Source organism: Microchirus variegatus (assembly GCF_963457635.1).
Source record: "Microchirus variegatus genome assembly, chromosome: 16".
In the NCBI taxonomy this organism is placed as follows: Eukaryota; Metazoa; Chordata; class Actinopteri; order Pleuronectiformes; family Soleidae; genus Microchirus; species Microchirus variegatus.
The window spans coordinates 6,794,097-6,820,960 of NC_139817.1; the positions used below are offsets into that span (position 1 = coordinate 6,794,097).

General features: G+C 40.0%; 1 protein-coding gene across 1 annotated transcript; it reads left to right on the top strand.

Moving 5' to 3' along the window:
- Positions 1 to 119: 119 nt before the first annotated feature.
- Positions 120 to 26,660, top strand: stat4 (signal transducer and activator of transcription 4; the record flags this gene model as incomplete). The annotated part of the gene is made up of 45 exons (XM_083902931.1): positions 120 to 247; positions 885 to 1,020; positions 5,180 to 5,278; positions 6,393 to 6,485; positions 6,570 to 6,648; positions 6,761 to 6,846; positions 6,927 to 7,078; positions 7,940 to 8,098; positions 9,109 to 9,201; positions 9,728 to 9,787; positions 9,898 to 9,918; positions 10,721 to 10,814; positions 10,977 to 11,021; positions 11,131 to 11,214; positions 11,304 to 11,402; positions 12,054 to 12,189; positions 12,376 to 12,428; positions 12,549 to 12,643; positions 13,331 to 13,467; positions 13,580 to 13,771; positions 13,857 to 13,902; positions 13,978 to 14,083; positions 17,188 to 17,312; positions 17,972 to 18,116; positions 18,225 to 18,320; positions 18,691 to 18,768; positions 18,876 to 18,954; positions 19,043 to 19,125; positions 19,464 to 19,615; positions 19,828 to 19,980; positions 20,076 to 20,168; positions 20,527 to 20,586; positions 20,693 to 20,722; positions 20,836 to 20,926; positions 21,023 to 21,064; positions 21,415 to 21,492; positions 21,614 to 21,715; positions 21,837 to 21,972; positions 22,221 to 22,258; positions 22,830 to 22,906; positions 23,008 to 23,147; positions 23,925 to 24,101; positions 24,239 to 24,302; positions 24,392 to 24,449; positions 24,542 to 26,660. 45 exons carry the CDS (start codon positions 120 to 122, stop codon positions 24,695 to 24,697), a joined length of 4,446 nt encoding a protein of 1,481 aa, XP_083759057.1. The 3' UTR covers positions 24,698 to 26,660.
- Positions 26,661 to 26,864: the final 204 nt, after the last annotated feature.

The window sequence follows — 26,864 nt, forward strand, 5'->3', positions numbered from 1 at the left end:
TCAAACTATTTATTACAGTGAATGAATAACTAAATTTGTATATTTTCCCATACATAAGACACTTATTATTTCAGGTGATAACAGTCTCTCTGTGTGTGTGTGTGTGTGTGAGATGCAGCATGAGTCAGTGGAAGCAGATTCAGCAGTTGGAGATCAGACTCCTGGAACATGTGGACTATCTATACGACGATAACTTCCCCATGGACATCAGACAGGGACTTGCCAGCTGGCTCGAGGCTGAGGACTGGTGAGTGTTTCCCTCCTTTCACAAAAGCCTGATATGGTTTTTAGTAGAACATATGTTTAAAAAAAACAAAAAAAACATCACTCCTCACTTCTGGTTTAGGGTCAGATTTATGAAAATATGGACATGAAACTCTCAAACTGTGCAAAATATGTGAGGTATGAATGATTATATCTTATATAAGTAAGGGAATGTAAGTTATGTTATCATCATTGTTGTCACAACTTCCCACATTCATTAAAAAAACAGTCAATGCTGAACAATAACTTTGCCTTTAACTTAACCACTTCCTCTGAAATGAGGTTCTGCCTCACTGGGACCAGGTTTTGGTCTCCATGAGGTCTGCTGGTCCTGAAACGGTCAGCGTTTTATCTTGCTTTAATAATGAAAAATGCAGGTGTTCATCAGTCTAATTTCTGAAAAGCTCGGCCAAATTGATTGAATTGAACTGAATTAATACAAAGTTAATATACAGTTATTATCTTATTTAATTTATACTGTGCCTGCTGTCTCTTGTACCTCGTTGCACTGATCATTGTACTTTCCACTTCCAAGTGGCAGCGCTGCACCATGTACTGTATGTGAAACCATGGATCTTCTCCTTGGCTTTCCTTGCTCATCTTTCTGTGTGTGTTTTCAGGGACACGGCAGCCAACGAAGAGTCAATGGCGGCCACGCTCTTCTCCAGCCTGCTGTCCCAGCTGGAGAGGGTGCGCTCGCAAGAGCAGAACTTCCTGCAGAGGCACAACATGAAGATCATACACCAACAGCTGCAGGTGCTTCCATTTGTCTTCTCACCATCGTGTCTTTTTCCCTCATCAGCTTTCACTTCACAATGCAGGAAAAAATGTCAAAATACAACTGCAGCCACAGACACTCGCCCATGAAACACACCCGTGAAAAGACACGCCCTCTGGGAGGAGACTGAAACATTAGGGGTCAGGGTCAAGGTCAAGGTAAGGGTCAGAGTTACGGTTAGTGGGCATGTTTTCCAAAGTGGAAATCTTTCCCTTCTCGGACTCAACGCGTACACATCGCTGACATATAAGTCCCGCCCCCTGTTAATAGCTCTGCCCACTTCTAATCCCACCCCTTCTTTTGCAGTTTGCGTAATTGAGACCTAGCCCAAAATATAACCCTAATGACGTAATATCTATTTTTTTAAGTCTTTAATTTTCCCGACTTCTCGTGTGGTTCTGCGACGCGATGCTTTTTTAAAAAAAATCTTTAGTTTAGCTAACTTCTCGCGTGGTTCTGTGCAGTTTGGACAACTTGAAGTCCCGCCTACTTGTAGCCCCGCCCCCTACTTTGCAGTTTGCTGTTCAGTTTTTGCCAATAAAATCCACCAAATGTCACACAATCGATTGCCTGAACAACTTGCACTGCAGAATAATTGGTTTTACTAATCACTAATGACTAATAGCTGACAATAACATTTTGCACCTTTGGGGGGGGGGGCAATATATGACCACTCATTCATTCTGTAATACACAAATGACGCAAAACAGCTTTCACTCCAATAATCTCAGTATGAGAAAGCAGTGTGCTTAGACAGAAGAGAGCCAACTGAGGACGTGACAACATATGAATGCAAAAACACTAATAAGATTAAAAATAATTATATTCATCAATAGCGTGATGGAACTATCACCTTTTGCAGCAGCACATTTAAAACCTCTTCAATAAGGAGAAGTAGTTTTGTGGCGTGTACTCGAGTTGACGGGGAAGTTAAAAGAGAAGTCGTGGGTGTGAGTGTGGCTTCTATTATTTGTTGTGTTGTTTTCCTCGCTACGGCCTCAAGTGTCAACACGTAACATGTCACAGAGGATAAAAAAAAGTACATTAAAACGCTTAAAGTACATGCAAAGCACAAGCTTTTTCCTCTGTATTTATTTGGGCGCGTCTGCATGTTATTTAGCCGGAGCAGACGTCAGAGCTGGTTGACGTGGCAACCCTCACAATCAATGTGAACCTTTGCACATGTGAGGCGTGTGCTGCTGTTTCCTGTGCATCCGAATATGTGTGTGTGGGTGTGTGTGTGTGTGTGTGTGTGTGTGTGTGTGTGTGTGTGTGTGTGTGTGTGTGTGTGTGTGTGTGTGCCAAAGTCTACTCTTCGACAGAGGAAGTACTGTAGTCACTGTTTGTTGTGCGGCTCCTTGTTGTCGTTGTTGTGATGCAGCGTATGAACGGAGATGCGTGGAAGTCCGTCTTAGACTTTTCTGACTGCAAACTGTAGTCTGTGTCACTTTATCGCCCGCTCGCTCACGCCCCCTGCACCAAAGTCCATTCAAAAAATCATCTATTTTTACATCTCGGCGCACAACGAGGTTTTTGATTTTAAGTTTATTTTATTTGATAGGGACAATGCTCATTAATCAACAGACAAATTACTTGCTGTAAACAAGCCAGAGTCAGCTACAAGTGCTAGTTTCCATCTGTTGTCCCTAGCCAAATCTTAAAAGGCACAATAAAATGCCAAAAAAAAGCTTTATTTAAGTCCACGTTTCTCAAACTGTGGCGCGAGCTTCCTCTTGTGGTAAAAAACCTGTTCTACTGTACACTACCGTTCAAAAGTTTGGGGTCACTTAGCAATGTCCTATTTTTTGACGGAAAAACACTTTTTTTCAAATGAATATAACACTAAATGAATCAGAAATACACTCTATACATTGTTAATGTGGTAAACGACTATTAGCTAGCTGCAAACTTCTGTTTTTTAATGGAATATGTACATAGGTGTATAGAGGCCCATTTCCAGTGTTTGCTAATGTTAGCTAATGCTACGTTAGCATGGCTGAACACAGTTTTGCTGGTTCTTTGACGAAAGCAAAGCTTGAAGGGCAACATTTTGAATAAAAATCATTATTTCTAATCTTGTCAATGTCTTGACTATATTTTCTAATAATTTTTGCAACTCTTTTGATGAATAAAAGTGTGACTTTTAATAGAAAACACAACAAAATTGTATAGGTGACCCCAAACTTGTGAACGGTAGTGTATATACGTACACCAAGGTATAATAATTAGTCAGATTATCTCAATAGGAGAACCTTTACTACAATCAATTAAAATTACAATTATATTGTGATAATCACTGTTATTTTTGCTGTTTCATGGGAAATACCCTCATTTGTGTTTGACCTTCACTGGTTGTCAGCAGAAATGTTTAACCCTTTAAGGCACGCACCAAGAAAAAAGCAAAATTATTTATTTGCATTTTTTATTATTTTATTATTTTACTTACTTATGATAATCATAATGACAATCAATTTTTTATTTTTATTTTTGTGAAATTAGACCCTACAGTATTTCAGATAACGGTTGAGACGTCTGTTCATAATAAACCTGCTTTGCATAATTCATAATGTACAACATTCACAAGTCACATTAAGTGTTCGTGAGTTCAGCTCGATGCATTTTTCAATGAGATTTAGTGACTTAAAATGTGGTCGACCAAATGGTTGAGTAGTGCCTTAAAGGGTTAAAAGCAGGTGTCTTCAGCAGTCTGTTGAATAAATCGATGTAAAGATCTGTGCGCTTTGTGTTGGCCGCTGTGATGAAAGTGACTGTGTAGGCGCGTGTAAATGCGTCCTCAGTCGTCAGTCTGGCAGCGATGCTGACGCATGATAACTTTTAGTCAGACCTGGAGGCGAGACAGTGAGCGAAAGAGAGAAAAAAAAATCCTCTCTCTTCCCACAGCAGAACTGGTTGCACTATTCAAAGAAGGAGAGGATTTGAATTTAGCAAAAATAAATAAATAAGAGTCTGCGTCAGGGAAAGATGAAGCAGTCTGTGTTTATATGCATACATTAATGTGTAAGACGGGATAAATGAGTGGTTTTTGGGGGGATGTGGGGGAACTCCACTGAATTTACACAAAAAGGTCAGTTTGCCAGTCACAGGAAGTGGAAGGAACTGTGCACTATCTGTGTAAAATGTCTTCCTTCTGTCAGTCACACCTATGACATCTTCGCGAAAGAAAAAAAATATTTAGACGAAATTAACGTTATGGCTACAGGCGATAACGCCTTTTGGAAACGAAAGCGCTTGCTTTCACCTTTGATTTCCACGCTCTTCGTCACTGGAACCAGAATCAGGATGGACCACATTCCTTTTTGCCGAGTCAACGCATTAAAGCGATTCCCGTAAAGAAAGAAGAGATCCTATCGTTAAGGCCGTGATTTTACGGGAAACCTGATCAGGTTCTTCTAAAAAACCATTTGATAACAATTTAGATTAGGGAACACATATTCACCATTAACTAGGTGCTTACTAACATGCATATAAGTCGCATACTAGCCCTTTATTAGTAAATATTAAGCACATACACTCTTATGTCTTCTTATCTTATCTTAAATAAAAGTGCTAAGTAGAACCATATAAGGTTCTTCGGCTTGTCCTCATAGGAGAACCCTTTTTGTTCCAGGTAGAACCCAATAACCCTTTTAAAACCCTTTATTTAGGAAAGGGGTTTTAAAGGGTTCTCTGGATCAAAATGGTTCTTACTGGAACCATTAGTGTTACCAAGAACCCTTGAAAAACCCTTTCTTCGGGGAAAGGGTTTTTCACAAGCAAATGGTTCCAGGTAGAACCTCAGCCCTTGTAGAAGAACCCTTTTGGAACCCTTATTTCTAAGAGTGTATTAACACCTTATGTAGGAAACATCTTAATTCATGTCATAATAGAGGTAGAATAAGGTTAGATAGAATAAGGTTTTAATAGGTGCTTAATGATTACTAATAAAGGGCTAGTATGCTTATATACGTTAGTAAGCACCTAGTTAATGGTGAATATGTGTTGCCTAATCTAAACCTATTTATCCAAACTCTAATTGCAAAGGTTCTTCTTCTTCTTCTTTGTGTGATCTACCTATGCTGATTTAATGTTTTTGTAACGTGGAGTTTTTCTAATTGTTGTGTGTGTGTGTGCACACAGATGAAGTACGCGTCCAACCCTGCAGTCATGGCCAGAGTGATCTCCACCTGCCTGAGGGAGGAGCGACGCATCCTCTCCAGCGCGTGCGCGCAGGAACAGGTTTGTGTCACACACACACACACACACACACACACACACACACACGCTCGCTTTCGTGCCTCAGAGGGAAATTCCCTGTTGTTGTTGATCAGTGCTACCTGCTGCTGGTAAATCAGGCCACTACCAGGAAGAGTGCGCCGCTCAACATCCACCCCCACATTCCCAGTCACTTCAACGTATTCCCAAAGAAGCTGTGAGGAATGGAAAACTACAGTCACACCTGTCACTTACAGGAACTGTTGAAGTGTTGCACAAGACTTTTTTTTCACTTTCCCCGGCTTACACACATAATACAAACACCCTATTATTATTTTTAACCCTTAGAACACAGAGTATTTTGGCTGCTTCTTCATTACTACTTCATTACTATGTTTAAACGTACAGTTTATAAGTATGTCATTTTGTGACAAATGAATCATAACTTTGACTCGACGACGCATGAGAAGACGAAAAAATAACACATTTTAAAGCCTGTATATGTGACCTACAAACAACCCCCTTCAGAGATTAGAGTCAGAATTCTGAGATTAAAGTCAGAATTCTGAAAAAAAAGTCAGAATTCTGAGATTAAAGTTAGAATTCTGAGATTAAATTCTGACTTTTTCAGATTCTTAATTTGATCTCAGAGACTTTAATTTCGGAATCCTGAGATTTAAGTCTCTGAGATTAAATTCAGATTTTTTTCTTCTTTAATCACAGAATTCAGAAAAGTCAGAATTCTGAGTTTTTCTTTATTTTTTTATTCAGAATTCAAAAGTCAGAATTCTGAGATTGAATTCTGACTTTTTTCGGGCCACGTAAAAAAAAAACAGAAAGGCAGAAAACAGCATGAATTCTGAGATTAATTAATTCTGTTTTTATGAGCTAATTTTGTGACTTCTGCACAACTATCGGTACTATATATCACAACTAAAAATGCACTATAAAATGAATCATAATTTTGACTTAACGACAGACGAAAAGACAAATTTTTTTTTATTTTTAAAGCCTGTATATGCGACCTATAAACCCCCCCAGCATGTCCATATAAGGAGTTGTGAGCACGAAGGGTTAACTGACAAAGTACATAAATATAAGAGAATAAGAGAATTAAAAACTTGTCGTTTCTGAACAGGGTCCACTGGAGAAATCGATGCAGGATTCTGTGGCCTTTGAGCGGCAGAAGAACATGGACAACAGACTCGGGCTCATCAGAGGCAGCGTGCAGGTAACTGGAACACACCTCCACAACAGTATCGTTACACTTCATTCTGTTAAAATCAGTTCACAAAAAGACTCCGTCTGTGTCTAGTTGATGGACCAGGCTGTGAAATACATCGAGGACATGCAAGACGACTTTGATTTCCGTTACAAGACCCTTCAGTCCCGAGGTGAGACCTGGTGAAAACAAACACGTTCTTATCCCTGTGGAAAAAGAACTTGTCAGTGCTCAAAGGTGTGTGTGTGTGTGGGGGTGTGTGTGTGTGTGTGTACTTGTGTCAGACTCATCAGATAGGAACTCCGAGATGATGAAACAGGAAGTGACAAGGCTGCAGGAAATCCTCAACAGGCTCGACTTCAAGAGAAAGGTACGCGCGCGAGATGTTCGGAGATGTTTAGCGGAAAAACAGAAACCTTGCGGCTGTCGCTTATGCCTCTGTCTGCGTAGGAGATCCTGTCCAAGATGGACATCGTGGTGAAGGAGATCGACGACCTGGTCACCTCTCAGCTCAACCCCGAGCTGCAGGACTGGAAGCGCAGGCAGCAGATCGCGGCCATCGGCGGTCCACTGCTCACCGGACTGGACCAGCTGCAGGGCTGGTAACAGACCACATAATCGTACCATAAATGTCCAAAACATGTAGATATTATAACGTACTGCGGGATTTCAGCGGGCAATGGTTATGGACTTGCATAGACGTTGGGGGTCAAAGGTCAGCGTCAGGGTGACCACACATACATGTTTTTGTGGAAAAGGGGTCAAACTGAAATGTCCTGTGGACCAATGAGCATCTAGTCTGGTCAATAGGAGGCCAGTATAACACAATATTCCATCTTGATATCACAATTAAGTAGTGCTGGGCACGTTAACCGCGTCAAGGCTAACGCACATTGCGTTTCCATGACAACGGACTGGAAAAAGACGTACGTGGCGTCATGTCCAGGCACCGTTTACCAGTTAGCTCCGTTAGTTACGTTAGCTGCATTAGCGCCGTTAGCGTGCCTACAGTGGAACTGGAGCGGTCTGTTTATGAATCGAAAAACCGCAGCGCTACAAAATACCTGTTTACTGCGTATGTGCGCCTCTGTTTTTAAAGTTTAGCGTTACTTTAGAGACTAATTTTAACAATCGGGAATCACGTAAACATGACAGTTGTCATGGAAACGCGCCGCGCGTTAATGTGCGTTAGCGTTAACGCGCCCAGCACTACAATTAAGATATAGATGATGCTATTTCACAGATTTTAAAGTAAAAGTGTTTGTTTTGGTATGGCATGATATAATAAATCTACAGACATAAACAAAGTCATTAACATGATATAAGATAGATTGGGAGGCCGCATGTGGCCCACGGGCCGCCACTTTGACACCTCTGGTTTAAACATTATACACTGTATATTCACAATGGTTGTGTAATGGATGAAATATCTCTCACTTGTCCCCCCCCCCCCTCCCTCTCAGGTTCACTGTGACAGCGCAGAGTCTGTTCCAGATCAAGCGTCAGTTGGACAAACTGGGGGAGCTGGTCGTCAAGGTGACGTACGAGAGCGACCCGATCCCGCAGCAGAAACCTCAGCTGGAGGAGCGAGTGAAATACCTCATCTATCACCTCATCAAGAGGTCGGTGAAGACATTTGAAAGAGGGCAGACACAACCGATAGTATACAGAAACAGTCCTTTGTCCTTTTCTACCACGTAACGACATGAGGGTCGCCAATCCCAATCCCTCAGGACCAACACACAGAGATGAGCTACCATTCACACCAGTGTCCAATAATCCAGTGTTTATCACTGCCCTCGTGTGTCTGAGCAGGGAAAATCATCTAAAACATGCAGGGGTAGTGGGGTCCCGAGGACCAGAATTGAGAACAACCTAATAATGACCTAATCCCTAATCTGTAGAAGAGGCCAGAGTACTAAGAGAGAAGCCACGTGCAAGTCACTTTACCCGATTCAGCTGAAATTATATTATAAATGTGTATTTATTTGAGCGTACAGCAAACAAACAGGAGATTGAAATTCTTAATCTGGGTTTGACAGACATCTAATCCCAGATGTAAGAAAGCAGAATTTGTGGGATTTTGCTTGTTTCCAGTTACGCATGATTTCCTCTCCAAGTTCCTAAAGTGAGATCGATAGCAGGGAAAAAAATCTAAAACATGCAGGGGTAGTATAGGGACCCAAGGACCAGGATTGAGAACTAACGCAATTACCTAATCCCTAATCTGTAGACGAGAGAGAAACCACGCGCAAGTCACTTTACCCAGTTCAGCTGAAATTATAGTATAAATGTGTATTTCTTTGAGCGTACAGAAAACAAACAGAGTTTGAAAGTCTTAATCTGGGTTTAACAGACCAGGATTGAAAACACCCACAGTGACCCTAATCCCTAATCTGAAGAAGAGGCCACAGTACTAAGAGAAAAGAGGAGCCACATGCAAGTCACTTTACTCGATTAATCTGAAATGATAGCATAAATGTACTTCTTTGTGTGTGTGTGTGTGTGTGTGTGTGTGTGTGTGTGTGTGTGTGTGTGTGTGTGTGTGTGTGTGTGTGTGTGTGTGTGTGTGTGTGTGTGTGTGTGTGTGTGTGTGTGTGTGTGCGTGCGTGTTGTGTGTTTTCACTCTCAGCTCATTTGTGGTGGAGAAGCAGCCGTGTATGCCCACACATCCACAGAAACCACTCATCATCAAGACTGGAGTGCAGTTCACCACCAAAGTCAGGTATCAACAACACGTTATTGTCGCCACATTATTACGTTTCACGTCTTTTGTCAAAGCTGCCGCCGGTGAAATACCTTTGACCTGTAACGAAATGCCCATTTTTCCAGAATAACTCTCAATATCTGTCAATAATAGAAACTATGTACAGGTATTTTTCCAGTTTTCTCCTCTCTGGTGACAAAGACACTGATTTGAGTGAAATTACCGTAATAACCACACTTTGGCTTTGCTCATCTACGGTAATGCAAATGTGTCGTGGGTGATACGCTCGCTGTTTAAAGGGTTAAAAGCCAAAATAATCATTTTAGATGAATTACTGTCTTGATCGATGCACGTCTTCTTCTGCAGGCTGAAGAAAACACCGTTTCTCACAGATCTGCACGAATAATCGCACAGTAACGATTATAAATATGTTATTCGGATCAAAATGAAACATGTAGCATGACAAGAGACTTTGACCAATCACGGCACAGCTCCTTGAGTTAGTTTGTTGACGCACATTAATTCTCCTCCTGATTTCTCGCAGACTCCTGGTTAAGCTCCCAGAAGTGGATTATCAGCTGAAAGTGAAAACAACATTTGACAAGTGAGATTTTTGGACAATATGAACAAAAGAAATGACGTTATATACAGTATAGTGCTGCTCTGTCTGCATGATAAAAATCCAAATGAATATGATATTTTGTTTGTCTCCAGGGACCTCCCCCCGGGCAGAGTGTGAGTGAAGCACACACACAACACTTCGATACAGGATGTCGTACTGCAAATGTTTAATTTTAGCACTGAGATAAACAGGGTAGTCTGTAGTTTCAGGTTCAGGTCGGTCGGAGTTAGAGGAGAAAACAAACTGTTTGGACTGTTATCGTCTGAAAAAACCTTCAGTAACTACTTCCTGCAGCGAAACTGAGAGTCTTGTTCTGTTGTTCTACCATCTTTTAAACCCTGAGAACACAGAGCATTTCGTATGGAAGAGTGTAAGTGTCACATGTAAAAAAAAACAAAAAAAAAAAACAGAATGAATTCTGAGATTAAATTCTGACCTTTTTCTCGGGATTATGAGATTAAATTTAGAATTCTGAGATTAGTCAAAATTCTGAGATTAAATTCGGACTTTTTTCTGAGGATTCTGAGATGAAAGTCAGAATTCCAAGGGGGAATAAAGTCAGAATTCTGAGATCAAAGTTATAATTCTGAGATTAAATTCTGACATTTTATAAATAAATTCAGATTTTCCTCATAATTCTGAGATTGAAGTCTCTGAGATTAAATTTTGTTTTTGTTTTTTTTCTCGGAATTGTGACTTTAATCTCAGAATTTAAAACGTAGAAAGAAAGAAAGAACGGAAACAGCATAAATTCTGAGATTAATTAACTGTTTTTATGACCAAAAAAGAAAAGAAAATGGTCTAATTTTGTGTCTTCATCTTCTTTAAACTATTTGATGCTCTTGTCTGTTTTAGTTTGCCTTTGTCTGTGTTGTTATGTTCCTTTAAAAAGTGCCACGTGAACTCTTTTCTCAGAAGTCGTCAGTTTTTCATCCTGACAAACAACACAAAAGTTATGGACATCGAGGACTACTCTAACGGCTGCCTCTCGGTGGAGTTCCGACACCTGGTGAGAAAATTAACCCGTCCATCCATCCATCCATCCATCCATCCATCCATCCATTCATTCATCACAAGCCTTTCTCTCGCTGTAGTTCTCCGTTTTGTCTGAAAAGTGTTCTGTGACGTTAGATTTCCTGACTGATTTTAGCCGTTAATTTGTATCCCACAGCAGTTGAAAGAGAAGAAATACATCAATGGCACAAAGGGAACTGAGGTAAGATGAGCTTCATTGTTCTCTTGTTTATCACCTGGGTTGTTGATTGAAGTTCAGAAAGACAGATATATCAGCGTATCGGTCCCTGATGTGTGTGTGTGTGTTTCAGGGTCTGCTCTCCGTCACTGAAGAACTCCACTCTCTCAGTTTTGAGGCTTGCTTCACGGTGCAGGGCCTCACCATCGATCTGGAGGTCAGAGTCGGTTTTACTTATCGTGTTCCGCTGTGTTGCTATGGCGACCACTCACTCACTCACTCATCCACTGTGTTTAACCGTTTCAGACATGTTCTCTGCCGCTCGTGGTCATTTCCAACGTGAGCCAGCTGCCTGGAGGCTGGGCCTCCGTTATGTGGTATAACCTTCTGACGGACGAGCCAAAGGTGCGCAAACTCATTTCTAACACAGCCATTTCCGATATTTTTTTCGACCTGCGCCCTAGAAATGTGGGTGTGTACGTGAATTATACTTAGAAAAAAGGTTCATAATTTGTCCGGTAGATCACTTTGGGTGGCAGCCGCAAATCATACAAGAAATCGTATGATGGTTATATCCATAAAAAGTGCTTGTTTTCGCCAAATAAATCTTGCGTAGTCTCTTGTGATCTTGAGTAGTCTCGCGTGATCTTGCGCGGTCTCGCGTGATCTTGAGTAGTCTTGTGTGATCTTGCCTAGTCTCGCGTGATCTTGCCTAGTCTCGTGTGACCTGAGAGTAACTCAGAATACATGGTCGAATAAATGGAATTCCCCTTTAAGAACGCCAGCTTTTCACCCGAGAGTCGTAACGGTTAAAATTATTCACTTCTTGTGTGGGCAGCGCCGGGAATGTCACCGGGTGACACGAACACTGACAACGATTTGAATGTTACGAGACATTTTACATTTAAAGGTTACCCACTGCAGCTTTAACGACAAAAATTGACAAGTTAATAACACTTGTGAAACTTATTTTTACTGAACTCCAATGGCCCAGCAGGGGGCAGTGGCGCTATACTGATAGATTATTATTAATAAATCATCTCCATGTCTTCACAGAACTTGGCGTTCTTTGGAAACCCACCTCGGGCCAGCTGGAGCCAGCTCTCTGAGGTTCTTAGCTGGCAGTTCTCCACCTTTGCGGGTCGGGGCCTCAACAAGGAGCAGCTAAGCATGCTGGGAGAGAAGCTTTTTGGTATGCTTAACCATTTGGGAATAGCCGAAATGAGGCTGCACTAACCTCCCCATTTACCCTGCAATGCTATGTGTTGTCAGTGGCTAATTTACAAAGTTATATGAAGAAAGGCTTCCTTGACTTTGAACGATCGTGATTCATTTAGGTGTTACCAATTCAGTTTGTCTTGTGCGCATCTTCCTGCAGGTCAGCATATCTCCTGCACTGACTACCAAGTGTCCTGGTCAAAGTTTTCCAAGGTAAGGACTGAAAATGCAGAGACACACGCACAGTCTCATTTGAATACAATGGTGCCACCTAGTGGACGACTGAAAGCATTGTTTTTGACACGTACGCATGCTGTGTCGCTCATCTTCAAGGAGAACATTCCAGGGAAGCCCTTCAGCTTCTGGACGTGGCTGGACTCCATCCTGGAGCTCATCAAGAAACACTTGCTTCCGGTTTGGAACGAGGAGTAAGCTCTGCTGCCGTCATAGCACATTTCTGCTACGCACTGAAGGCTTTTATTGTGGAATCAATCAGATTAAGTTTAGACCAATGTGTTACAATTGCAGACGTCACTTTCATTTGATTGTTTCCGATAGATTTAATGATTCAAAGGTAATAAGATGGCTTAATTTATGGTAGAAATTAGAATCTTAGAAAAGTGCAGAGTAGAACCATATAAGGTTCTTTAGCTTGTCCTCATAGGAGAACCCCTTAGTGTTACCAAGAACCCCTTTATTCGGGAAAGGGGTTTTAAAGGGTTCTCTGGATCAAAATGGTTCTTACTGGAACCATTAGTGTTACCAAGAACCCTTGAACCCTTTACCGGAGAAAGGGTTTTTCAGAAGCAAATGGTTCCAGGTAGAACCTCAGCCCTTGTAGAAGAACCCTTTGGAACCCTTATTTCTAAGAGGGTAAAAGGAATTGGGCAGCCCAAAGGAACTTGTGTTCGACTTATTTAAACTGAAGTTCCGAGCATTAAATGTCCTTTCTTTCTTTCTTTCTTTCTTTCTTTCTTTCTTTCTTTCTTTCTTTCTTTCTTTCTTTCTTTCTTTCTTTCTTTCTTTCTTTTTCTTTCTTTCTTTCTTTCTTTCTTTCTTTCTTTCTTTCTTTCTTTCTTTCTTTCTTTCTTTCTTTCTTTCTTTCTTCCTTGTAGCTACATCATGGGTTTTGTGAGTAAGGAGATGGAGCGCACTCTGCTGAAGGACAGAGATTCAGGCACGTTCCTCCTACGCTTCAGCGAGAGTCACCTTGGTGGGATAACGTTTACCTGGGTGGAGCGTGGCGACAATGGTGAGGTCATTTTCAAACATACACCAAAGAAATGATCATGAATGTTGATCAAGAGGTACTTTTATACTCTCTCTAAAAGTTTCTTCTTCTTCTTCTTCTTCTTTTACCACAGGGGATGTGAAGTTCAACTCTGTGGAGCCATATACTAAAAACCGGCTGAGCGCGCTCCCGTTTGCCGACATCATACGAGACTATAAAGTCATCTCGGACGGAGTTGTCCCAGAGAACCCGCTCAAGTTCCTCTACCCCGACATCCCCAAAGACGAGGCCTTCGGTCGGCTCTACAACAGTCAGCCGAGCAAGGGTGAGTGTGCCATCCGAGAGGTAACAAGTTCAAGAGCTTGTTTTGAAACCGATTACATTGTTCTCTTCAATACTTCCATTTTCAGTCCATCCGTACATACCGTCTACACTGATTCCCATCTCAGAATTACGGTAAGTACTCAATATATGATTTTGCTGCCCCGTCACCTTTAATATTTATAATTACTGTATTGTATTTCATCCCAGGTCTAGTTCAGTCACCACGCCAACTTCTTGCCAGTCTCCTGAACCCCCAATGACTCCTGGGGAGTTTGACATGCTCAGCGAGCAGCTGTGTTTCGACATCGACTCAGTAAGTAGTGTTCTTTATGGACCTTTCTTGGCAATACTCTCCAGCTTATTTTTCATTATTATTATAAAAAGCTGCCATTAAAGTGCTCAAAAACCACAGCCTGGGTCTGCCACATTGAAATAATTCCTTATACCGCTCGCTGCTGCACATAATGTGTTTGTTGCGTTGACAAATCATTATCTTATGCTGCTCTCAATTTCCTTCACAGATGAGTTCTACATATTCAGAGTAAAGTGAGACGACGTGGAGCATGTTTTCCCTCCGATCAAAGACGCCAGTGTCCAAACAACACTTACATTTTGGATTATAATGAGTTTGTTTTGTCGGAAGTGGTGTCAGTGGATTCATTATTTGCTGTAGTTTGTTGCTTGCTGGTGTTGTTTATCCTACATATCACAATCACTTTTTTCGACATGTTTTCAGTTTATTACATATTTTTACAGCCTCTGTTGTACATACAACCATTTAAATGTGTCAAATGTGACTGCAATGTATCATAAACTTGCTATTTTAGTGAAAAAAAAAAAATCACTGGTATCACAGTCTCTTTTACCTAAATCCACCCAGTGTAGTGAAAAAGCAGCATTACACAATTGATTCTCCACGTTCACTCATTAATGATCAGCTCATGGTTGCCACCTATCGACCACGAGGAGGCAACAGGTGTGCTTTTATTTTGTAGCCGGAAGTAGCTATTTTCACCACTCACTACTTCTCACTTGACATTTCCGCATTCGGGACACTCCTAGAGAGTTTGTCGAGAATCACGTGATTACCGGAGAATGAGTTGGGCAGATACATTTGAAAATACATTAAAAAAACCTAATTAAGTGAACCTGTTTTGATACATAGAATATTATACTTATCTTAAGCTTCATAAAGTTTAACGAAAAGACAAACAGATTATGACCAGACAACGTTTTTATGTAAGAAATCTGCATGTGTGCACCCTTCACACATCTGAAATTATGTTATTATTCTTAGTTTAAGCTTACTGTATAAACATTATTGTGCAACATATAAACCATTTTATTTGTACACCCTAAGCATAAGTGCTGATCAAACGTCATCGACATTTATTTTTTTCAAAAACATGAATAATTTGAAATTATTGACTAACATGAATAAGTTTTAAATAATTTGCAAGTTGTCCGATTGCCTGTCTTAGTCCGACTACGTACTTAGCTCGATTAATCTGTGCATGTAAATTAAATACTGAGTGTAGCATTTAGTTGTGCTTCTGGAAAACATTAATTTTTTTCTGGATGTTTTTGATGTATTGCATCAAATATATGTATAAACTGAGAACTTTTTTTCGTTGCATAGCTAAACAAACACTTTTATTTTTAAATTCTGGCCCCTGCCCATTTATCTTGACCTTAACTAGACACTCCTAGTGACCCACACGTTATTTTAAATATAAACTTTAGTATCTTCAAGTCGGCCATTTTGAGTTCACAGGTGTCATCATCACTGCATTCTGTACATTCTGTACAAGGCATGAGGTAATTGTTAAAACATGCGTTACCTGTTTTAATGTTTATTTGCTTTGACAACAAGGGCAGTTACATAAGGAAAAAGGGAAAGTGTTTGTTTGTGTGTGTGTGTGTGTGTGTTTTAGACGTTTTTAAGACTTTATTTTAAAACTAAGACTAAGATTTTATAACCACTAAAAGCTGGAGTTCGTTTACACCACATTCGCAGCCGGAAAAAAAAACTCTGAAGGACTGTGTGGCACAAATAAGTGTAACAACAACCATTTTCTCCTGAAACCGGAAATGAAGACGGTGTAAAGACGAGTTGACTTGACCTCACTCGCTGGGACCATTTCTCGAGAATCACGTGGTTACGTGGGCGTTTCGGCGACTATAAAAACCAACCTGACGCAGAGGGATGAAGATTTGTCTTAGATGTCAAGTAACGTGAGGAATCACACGGAAACACACGCACAGACCAGTGATTTGTGTGGATTTATTTGATTTTTCTGTGTTATTTGACAGAGGACAGACATAACGGTGAGTCGCTGTGTTGTTGTCTACATATAGACAGATGAATAAAGTTTTTTTTAATGGCTTAGTCATAGCTAGGTTTCGGTTTTCGTGCTGTAAGTTAACGTCGAAAACAGAAATGAACGGTTGTATTTAACCAGTTGTTGGTGCAATAAACTAACTCACTAACTAATTACACAACAAGAATTTAGTTTTAAGCCGTTTATAGGACACTTATTGACTTCCATTCATTTAGTCAGCCGAGTAAAAGCCTACTGTACTTAACTGTACTGTAAAAAAAAAAAATTCGTTGTAACGTTTAATGCACCAACATATATGTTTAATGGTAAACTATAATCATTATTATTGTTAAACATGAAGTTTCAAACTTACTGGGAAAACAACAGAAAAAATAGTAAAGCAATTTGCATTGAACAGAAAATGTCGATTTTGTTGTCATACTGTAAATGTGAATGTATGCACTGTATATGTGTGAAATATATGAACATGTGTTTCGACTATGCATTACTTACACATAAAAACCCTATTTTGGAAACTTTATATATGGCAGAGTAATATATGACCATATAGGTCACAGTAGTTTCTTTATTTTTAACCAGACATTGACAAAAAGCAGTATCCTTATAGGTGCCATGTGTAAGAATGTGGCCAAAAACGGTACATTCAAATTCAAAATACCGAGATCTTTAAGTTTTCGTTTTCTGACGTAACTGACAACCTGTGGTTGCTCCGTAGCTGAGGCTCTACTGACTGCAATCATTGGTAGACGGTGGTAGGTGGCGCCACATGCCAAAACATGATTTTAAAACATAAGCATCATTTGCAGTCTGCAAAATATATTTTTTTAATCCAAATATTTTTTCGCTGTACTTTTATTGTTGGTGAGTTCAGCATGTTATATTGCATGAATACTATTCCTGAGTCTGACATATTAGGAGGATTTTATGGCCAGTTGCTTTAGATTTATTACATAATGCACCTTTAACCATTACCTTAACCATGACATATGTGGAGTGATATTGTCATATTTCACCTATATGTTGTATATAGTAAAGTTGATACATACAGTGTGTGTGTGTGTGTGTGTACTTACAGATGGCCCAGTGGGAGGAACTGCTGAAACTGAATTTACTCCAGGGCCAGTTGAGCAATCTCTACGAAACAAAATTCCCCAGACACATCCGTCATTGCCTGTGCTTCTTCATCGAGGGCCAGGACTGGTGAGAGAGCACGACGCGAATCATTCCGTCAGCCTTTTGTTATGCTTTTACTTGTGACGTTTAACAACAGATATTGTGCTTTAAAATAGTCCACAAAGGAGAGTGGTAAATACTGCATTTGAGGGCACTTTTTCCATCTTTAGAGCAGTGTATATAAGTGGGGACCTCAGTTAAAAATACTATAAATAGTTGCTCAAATAAACAGACTGGAGGTAAATGATTAAAAAACATGCTTTTTTTGTTCTCAGAAACAGAAAGTTGACATATTTCCTGTATTTATTACTCAGTTTATACATTACTTTAATTGGAAATACTGTGTATAATTGTACTAGTGTTGTTCAAAAACTGGTCACTGAAGTGAAGCAATTATTTGTCATCATTAAACAAATAAAAACAGATAAGTAATAATAATAATATTACAGATTCTGCATGTTCGATAACAACATATATTCAGGTTTCAAAAATGTAGTTTTTTCCAAGACTTAAGACAGGATCTAGCATCTATATCTAAATATAAAAGAATGACATAGACTATGCCTCCAAAAAAGGCAGCTCAATGATTGCAAATCGTCCATTTTGTAATTGTTTGATGCAAAAATCCCATTGAGACACAATTTCCGTTATTACCCTTTAATTAAATGATGATTTTCTCTCATTAGGGACTCGATAGCTGTGGATGAAAACAGAGCAAGTACTTGTTTCAATAATCTCCTCATGCATTTGGAACAATTGTGGAATCATTCTGTCCAGGGGGGCAACAGTCTGCAGGGACCAGATTTTCTAGGGATGAAAGACTATTTGGTGGTAAGGGAGTTCAACTTGCTATATGGACTCGACATTGTGAGGCATGTTTGCATGTTTGGATGATAATGGAAGCATTCTCATCCTTTTATCTTCTTCTTTTTTACTCAGAGACACTTTCAAGACAAGCCACTGCACTTGGCCATGATCCTCTCCGACTGTCTACAGGAGGAAAGGAAAGTCCTTGCTTTAGCCTCTCAGAAACAGGTGAGGTGGTCTTGACATTTTTTTTCCAGGGTAAATTACTTTTAAATGGGTCAGACTTGGTCAACAGTGGGAAAACTCTCTTTTCTGGAAATTTGACCATGGCCCTACAGGACAATTTACTGAAATTTACAGCTAACTATTATTTTAATTAATCTGGAGATCATTTTCTAGATTAACAAAGGACTTGTTTGGTCCGTAAAATGTTGATTGGTCTTTCCCAAGCCTGGGAATGATGATATTAATGCTCTCTTTGTTATATGGCGCAAATAAACCAAGAAAAGATGCACATTAAAGAAGCTGAAAAATCTGAGAGCTTGTTTTAATTACTAAAAAAAACATTCACTGACAGAACTCCCTTTGTTTGTATCAGAATTGTGGAAGTTTTTCTGCGGAAGAAAAATGGAGTGAGTTGGACAACAGAGTGCATGATCTCCAGAGACGGACTTTGGTAAACTCACTCGGCCTTTGTTGTGATGTCACAGGGGTTTTAAACATGCTTAATTATTCATTAATTAATTCACTCATTCATTTATCATTTCTAAATGTGCAACGCAGGAGATAAAGAAGGAGACAAAGTCACTGGAGGTCCTGTATGAAAACTATGACTACATAGAGAAGAGCTGGCCGAGCAAAGGTATGAGAGAAGACGTGAAGAAACACAGACAACACGTGGTGTGTGGTGCGAGTTCACGCTCTCATGTTTCTCTCACTGTCCTCACCAGCGGAGGAGTGCGTCGGATCGGCCCACGCTGCTGTGAGAGAGAGGTGTCTGAAGCAGGCCAGTTTTATCATACAAACAAAGCAGGTATGGACTCATCTGAGATTATTTTAAAACATTCAATTCGTTTCTTTACGCTCTCCTCAGGAGTTCAGCGTTCTGCTACTTTTAACAAAGACACTGGGGAGCAGAGAGACCAATAAATACACTAAGAAGGCGATCAGACACAAGTGAATCACAGCAGGGTGGGACAGGAAGTCAAACTTAACAAGGCAACCACACGAGGAAGAAGTACACAATAAAGCAGGAAATGAGGAAAAAGGGAACCATAGGAAAAACAAAGAGTCCAAATAATAATAACAACAGTCGCTGCAGCGTTGGCATCCTCACCACATGCGTGATATGCCTTTTTCCTGTGGCTGCAGATGGTGCTTGTGGACGTAGGGAAGATTTTACAGCAGGCGGAGCAGATCGTGGCGGCGCTCATTGACGTCGAGCTGCCCGAGTGGAAGCGCAGACAGCAGATGGCCTGCATCGGAGCTCCAGTGGACACGAGTGTGGACTGCCTCCAGAAGTGGTAAGAAAGTTGATGTGAATATTACATTAATGTTGTAAAGTGATGGAGCTGGATAACATACCAACACATGGTTATCATCTCACATATAGCCGACTGTGTCCATACAGAAAAGAAGTGATTTTAGCTTAAGGTCATTTAGTAAGTCTGTGTCACTTAGGTAAATCCGAACAAAGGATTTAAAACGCTGTGTGGGTCTGTGTTGTTATGTGCAGGTTCACAGCCGTAGCAGAAGTGCTCATACAAGTGCGTCAACTGCTGCAGAAACTCGAAGACCAGAACAAGAAGTACAACAGCCCCGACGCGTCCAGCCTCGCCGCAGACACCGAGACCTTTGCTCTGTCCTTGCTCACGAAGCTTCTCGCAAAGTGAGACATGGGCGCCTGGACTCGTCTTTGTTATACACTACACACACACACACACACACACACATTCAATTCTGACGTGTGTTTTTGCATTGCAGTGCCCTCGTTGTTGAGAAACAACCCGTCCTGTCAAAGATACAACGGCGACCTCTTATTCTGAAGACGGGAGTGCGGTTCACGGCGACAGTCAGGTGATACTGAACTTCCCACAATGTTATAAGACGTTTTAAGGGTTGATAAAATCATTAAAAAAAAAAAAAAATCAGATTATGGAATTATAAGTAGAATTTGGAAATTTAAGTAGATTTTGGAACTTGAAGTACAATTTGGAATTATAAGTAGATGTTGGAATTATAAGTAGAATTTGCAAATTTAAGTAGATTTTCTACTGTGGCGTGGCTCCACCTCTATCTGTGAGTCCTTAGATATTTTTTTCTCCTTACTTCGACAGTAAAATAGCCAATTTAATTTAATTTAATAAAGATAAATATGTCTGTTTTTGGGCGAGGAAAAATATTTGTAGCTGGAAATGTTCTTTATTATTCTCAGGTTTTTGGCAAACCTTCCTGAATTCAAGTGCCTGCTCAAAGTCAAACCGGTTTTTGACAAGTAAGTCAAGAAACGCGTTCACAAACTCAATCTTCCTTTTAAAAACAAAGGTTATTTTTCTCTGATCAATCTTTTCATGTCCCCCCCTTTTCCCCCTTAAAATAAGGGATGTTGGAGAAATCATGACCACGAATTGGTAGGTATAAAAGGCTTCTCAAATCTGTTTTTTTTTGTTTTTTTATAAAAATCTGTCATGTGAATCGATCAGTGATTCATGGTGTAATTTGTTTTTTTATTTTTATTTCGTAGCTTGCGTCAGTTCGATTTCAACAGGGACAACAGCAAGGTGATGGACGTGGACTCTCCTCAAAAAGGTCTGGTGGCAGAGTTTGCCCACATGGTAGGGAAAAAGTGCTGCTTTTAAATATTGAAGAAATGATTAAGTAATGTAGGTTTACATTTACAATGTTTAAATGTTTAAATGTACATTTTTCAGTCCGTGATGGAAATCAAAACAAGAACCAAAGGATCATCTGAGGTAAGAGAGAATTCAGTGTGATCACTAATAAAAATTTTACGAGGTTTGAACCTATGGAGGTCCAAAAGTGACAAAACAATATATAACATATATAATATATAACAAAAAATAAATAAATAAATGCAGATATAAATACATAAAAAATAATAGATTTTCATAATGAAAAGGGCTATTTCTGTATTTTTACACAGATTTATTAATTTGTTATTATTTATTTATTTGTCAATTAATTAATTTATACATTTCTATATATATGTATATATTTATTTTTATATATATTTATTTATTTTGTCATACATTTATTTCTGTATTTCCACATTTCTGTATGTCCATCTCCGTATTTTAATGAGGTGGGAGTCACCGAAGAACTCCACGTCATTAAGTTTGTGACAGAGTTCCGACACGCTGGAGTGAAGTGTGACATCGAGGTGAGTGAGCAGCGACCGGCGCGTGGCCACACGGCCATCGGGCACAGCCCACACACCGTACTACCGTACAAACCGAACCGTGCGTTCATTCATTGACTGGCGCCCTCTCGTGTTGGCACAGGCCTGCTCGCTGCCCGTGGTCGTCATCACCGCTACAACGCAGATTCCTGCCGCCTGGGCCTCCGTCATGTGGTACAGCGTATTGTCCACCAGCGAACCACTGGTAATAACGGCATCACACCTCAACACAAACAAATGTGAACTCGCTCATTCCCTTGTATACTTTTATACATTTTACTGATTTCTCTGCATTTATTCATCGCTGAATGCTCGTTTGTTTTTAGAACCTGCTGTTGTTCGTCAACCCTCCTCCTGTCACCTGGCAGCAGCTGTCGCAGGTCCTGAGCTGGCAGTTTTTATCCGTCGGCCAACGCGAGCTCGATGAAAACCAGCTCGTGATGCTCAGGGAAAAGATTGTGGGTGAGTATTTCACTGCTTTTAAATTCTCACTGAACCATTGTTTAAGTTTTAAAAGATCTGACGACTTGTATTGTGATTTTCTGTGCGACAAATACGACCAGTTAAGTTATAATCTGATCCCTAATGTGAAAATGTAAAATCAGAATCCTCCAATCCATGTTTTAATCTGATTATTACTTATGTACAGTGTCTTCTGCAGACTGTTTGTCTTAATCTAGAATATTCTGTATTTCTGTGTTCCCTCTCAGATAATCCCGATGGTCTTATTCACTGGAGCAAATTCAAGGTGAATGTCGAGCAAGTTCCCTCGTTTAAGAATTGACTTTTTAATGTATGAAAAAATCCTTTTTGCGGCCCACCAACATCTTTTAATCTAATCTCAATTTAATGCTTTTCCAAAAATCACATAAACCATACGAAGTGAGGACATTTTGGCTGACTCTGAGGCCTTTAAAGGCCTTTTTTGGTGGTTAGGACCTGGTTTTAGGGTTAGGGTTAGGGTTAGAATTCAGTTTAAGTTAGGCTTAGGCACTCACAGTTGTGAAGCGGCTAGGGAATGAATCATGTCTACGAGGGTCCTAATTCAAGTTCCCATAATGTAAACTACTACATTTTAAGTTGAAGACACAAAGTTAAGTAAAGGTTAGAGTCAGGATTAGGATTAGGCTAGTTGTAGTTCTGGTTCAGGTTAGAGGAAATTAATGTATATCAATGTAACGTCCCACCCTGAGCCTGATTCAGTTTTCTTTTTCTTCGTTTCTTTTTTAGAGTTATGAAACAACAATTTAAATGTTAAATGTTTAGCTCAGATGTCGACACTCATACTCATGATGTCTTTTTGCTTTCTCGTGTACCAGAACGACAGCGCCTGGATTTGGATCGACGGAATCTTGGATTTGATCAAAAGACACTTGACGGATCTTTGGCGGGACGGGTAACTCGCTCGTCACATCTTTTTCTTTTTCAACCTCACGCTAACACTCTGTAAAAAACTGTACAGTCTCTCACCACGTGACTCTTGTCGTCCTGCGCCAGGTGCATCATGGGCTTTGTGAGCAGGAAGACGACACAGGTCCTGCTGCAGGCAAAACAAACCGGGACTTTTCTGCTCCGCTTCAGCGAGAGCATCAAAGACGGGGCCATCACCTTCAGCTGGGTTGAACACAAAAACGGTGGTATGTTTCGAACATAAACGTGTCTTTATGTAGTACGTACAAGGTTGAATAGCCAACTTTAGTGTATAACTTAGTGCTACTCACGTGTGATAGGATCTTTCAGAGCAGAAGTTTTAAGTTCCAGGTGTGAACATGTATTTGTTTTTGAATATCTGGACAGAAAAAGAAAAAAGACAAAAAAACAGGACCACATAAAATTAGCTTTGTACAAACTGTGGTGGTGTGAAATGATAATCGAACGACGACATTGTTAAAACTGTATCAAGGCACTTTACACCTTATAATACAATATTATAAAGACAGTTAAGATGCTACTAAGGTGCTACTCCTACTACTAATAATAAGAGACTCACAACTGGATAGGGATCCTGCAGCCTGGGAGTCACATGTACCTGCACAATGAGGACAGGGAGGAAAAGCCCAAACTAGAGCCTGAACACAGCCTTAGAGGGACAGCAGAGAGGTGGGGGACATAAAGGGGGAGGAGACAGAGAGACATAAGACAGAAGACAGTTGAGATCAGTCAGGATGGTTCTAAATCGGTCGTGAGAATTCTTTTAGTATTTAGTTGTTGCAACACTGACAACAGTGCTACTATTAATGATAATAATAATAATAATAATAATAGACTCACAACTGGATCTGGATCCTGCAGCCCAGGAGTCACAGGTACCTGCACAATGAGGACTGAGAGAGAGAGAATGAGGACAGGGAGGAAAAGCACAAACTGGAGCCTGTGTGTTTGCTCACCTCTCTTCATCTCTGGATCCTCTGCAGAGACCCACGTTCATGCAGTTGAGCCCTACACCAAGAAGGATCTGTTGGCCTTGTCTCTGCCAGACATCATTTACCTCTACAGTCTGAGAGCACAGGGCAACATGACCAGGAACCCTCTGTGCTACCTTTACCCAGACATCCAGAGGGACGTAGCTTTTGGACGCTACTACAGCGCAGGTATTGTTTCATGTTAGACTTCCACTATCAAGAACATTTCATTTAACAGATTTATGTATAAATAACTGGGCCTGAAATGAGAACTGCACAGATTATCCACTTACTTTAACTTTGTCTAAACACCTTTGTTTTTACAGAGAAGTTGGCGCCGAAAAAAGACGTTAGCGGTTACATCGACAGAAAAATGGTCCCTTTCTCAGTGTAAGTTGCATTCTGACATTTAACATTTGAGTTCGTATGTTTTTGCTTCCTGCCGCACAATAAAACGGTGTCGTTGTTTCCACGTACAGCTACCCTACACCACCCTCATCGCCACCTCGGAATATGGAAGTCGACTGGGACAACTGTGTGGGTAGACGTTTTCTGCCGTTTTAAAAATGGAGAAAGAAGCGCGTTCTTCTCTTCTCGCGTTTCTCATCCAAACAACGTTTGTCTTGCAGGCCGAGGACAAGCAGCTGATTCAGGATCTCTTCAGCGACCTCCTCAATTTGCCCGGATCTCCTCTCATCTCGATGTCTCCACCGCCAACTCAGGTCAACTTTCCTGACCACAGCGGCCCCTTCTGGGGTTCGGCTGAATCACCGACTGCACAATAACATAATAGCGCACACACACACACAGTATGTTAAGTTTAGTTGTTACTGCCTTCAAATTTCTGGTCTTCTCTGTAAACTGTTTGGATGACCTGGTTGTTGACTCTCTAACTAGGCTCAGTTCCACTTCAATTTGGTTCAATGAGGGCTCCTTTTAACTCAGGTTTATGTCACATGACTGTTGGTGTGCGAGGACACGACATGATGTCCTCCGAGTCCCTGCGGTCGCTGTGAATTCACGCGATGCGACTGAGCGACAGTGCCGGGCTCACTTGCATAATTATCCTGTGTATAATATATTGTCTCTTTACTCAGCAGTTAGTTGTGTAAAGGGTTACAGCGGCTAAAGAACACTTTTATGATGATGTGCGTACATGAGGCCGGGTCACATCGGAGGGAATATGCAGAATTTGAATTCATTTTTGTTTTGATGAAGTTGATTCAGGTCAAAAAGAAACTCAATGGACGTCACATTTTGCACTCGCTAAAGTAACACAGTACTAGCTTGTGTTGCAATGTAGCAGCTAGCAGCGTAGCTTACTACATTTGATACCAAGTAATATATGCACTATTTCTTTTTAAAAGGAGTTATAAGTGACTTATGAATCGCTGGTGACGAGTGACGAAGATCAGGATTGATTTTAGGGCTGCAACTAATGAGCGTTTTCATAATCGATCGAATTGGTTGATTATCTTCTCGATTAATCGATCGTTTGGTTTACAATAAGCGTCTTATTTAGTCCACAAGCCAAAGTTATTCCATTCTAAAGTCTAATAATTAATCGTAATTTTATCGAAATGGGGATATTTGTCAAAATATCATTTTAAATCGTCTTAAACTATACACGTGTTATTACAGATATTGAAGAGAACACGTTTGTTTCTCACCGATCTGCACAAATAATCACACAGAGATCATTTTAAATATGTTTTCCCAATAAAAATGATATCACAAATCCCGTCAAATGAATCCCAATTATAGATATTTATTCAGGACTTAAAAACCGACAATTCGATGATGAAATGACTTGTTGCAGCCCTTTTTTTGTTCGAATCATCTCATTCCCAGAGGTCACCTGCTCCGCTTTGTGCTGTAATCGTATATTTACACTGTCACGCTGCTGCTGCTGTCTCTGAACTAGGCTTTACCCCCTAAAATTTGATGACTTTTATCAGTGTTTTCCCAAACTTTCTTTCTATAAAGACGGTGAAGGATCATGACCCAAATCAGTATTTAGCAAAAAATTTGCAGCCAAGTCTGTAAGAAAAAAAACAACAACGATTTGGTCACCAAATCAAAATGTTAGGTTAAGAGATGTTTTGTTAATGAACTAAATAACAGAAAATGCTGCTCATTTTCTTTAGGGACACGCAAAAAGTCTTTGGGACACTGATTTAGATGAAATGTCAAGGTGTAAGCAATGTTGGGAAATGTAATTTCCTCTCAGGTATGAAGAAAAACAAGACAATGCTGTACTACAGATGATTTTTATTCACTTTTTTGTAACTTTGTTTAATAAAATAAACATTTGAATGCCTTCCACTTCCACACATTTTGTTGTTATTATTATTAATAGTAGTGTTATTTTAGGACAAAAAACATTCATTGGTCAACTGCTAGGTTTCAGGAATGTGGACGAAAACTCACTTCCTCTAAAACTCCACTACATGTTTTCCACACAACTGCTACACTACTAACACACGGACTGAAATATACTTCGTTTTATACTTTTTATATATATTGTTAATTCTGTTCGATTTTGACCAGCACTTGCATAAATAAACAGCAGCTCCATAAGCAACGCGCGTCACTAATGGTAAACCTGATGAGGAAAGATGGTTGTTATTAATAAGAAAGTGTCAGAAATGACAACAAAAGCCTCAAAACGACCCTGAGAGGCAATGAATGCTTCAAGTCTGGTCAGTAGGGGGCAGTCAAGTGACAAAAAGTCAAACTGCGCAGGGAGAAAAACAATATTCCATAAATGATGTAGCACATTTTTTTTTTACACCGTTTAAAAATAAAAGTGTTTTGATATCTTACAATATGAGTCACAATAAAAAATAACGTTCATTGTGGAAAATTAACCTATAAATATCAAAAACAAACATTTATGCAGAGATTGAATAATTAATGGAGAATAAATAAGATAATTCCAAATTCCTTTTG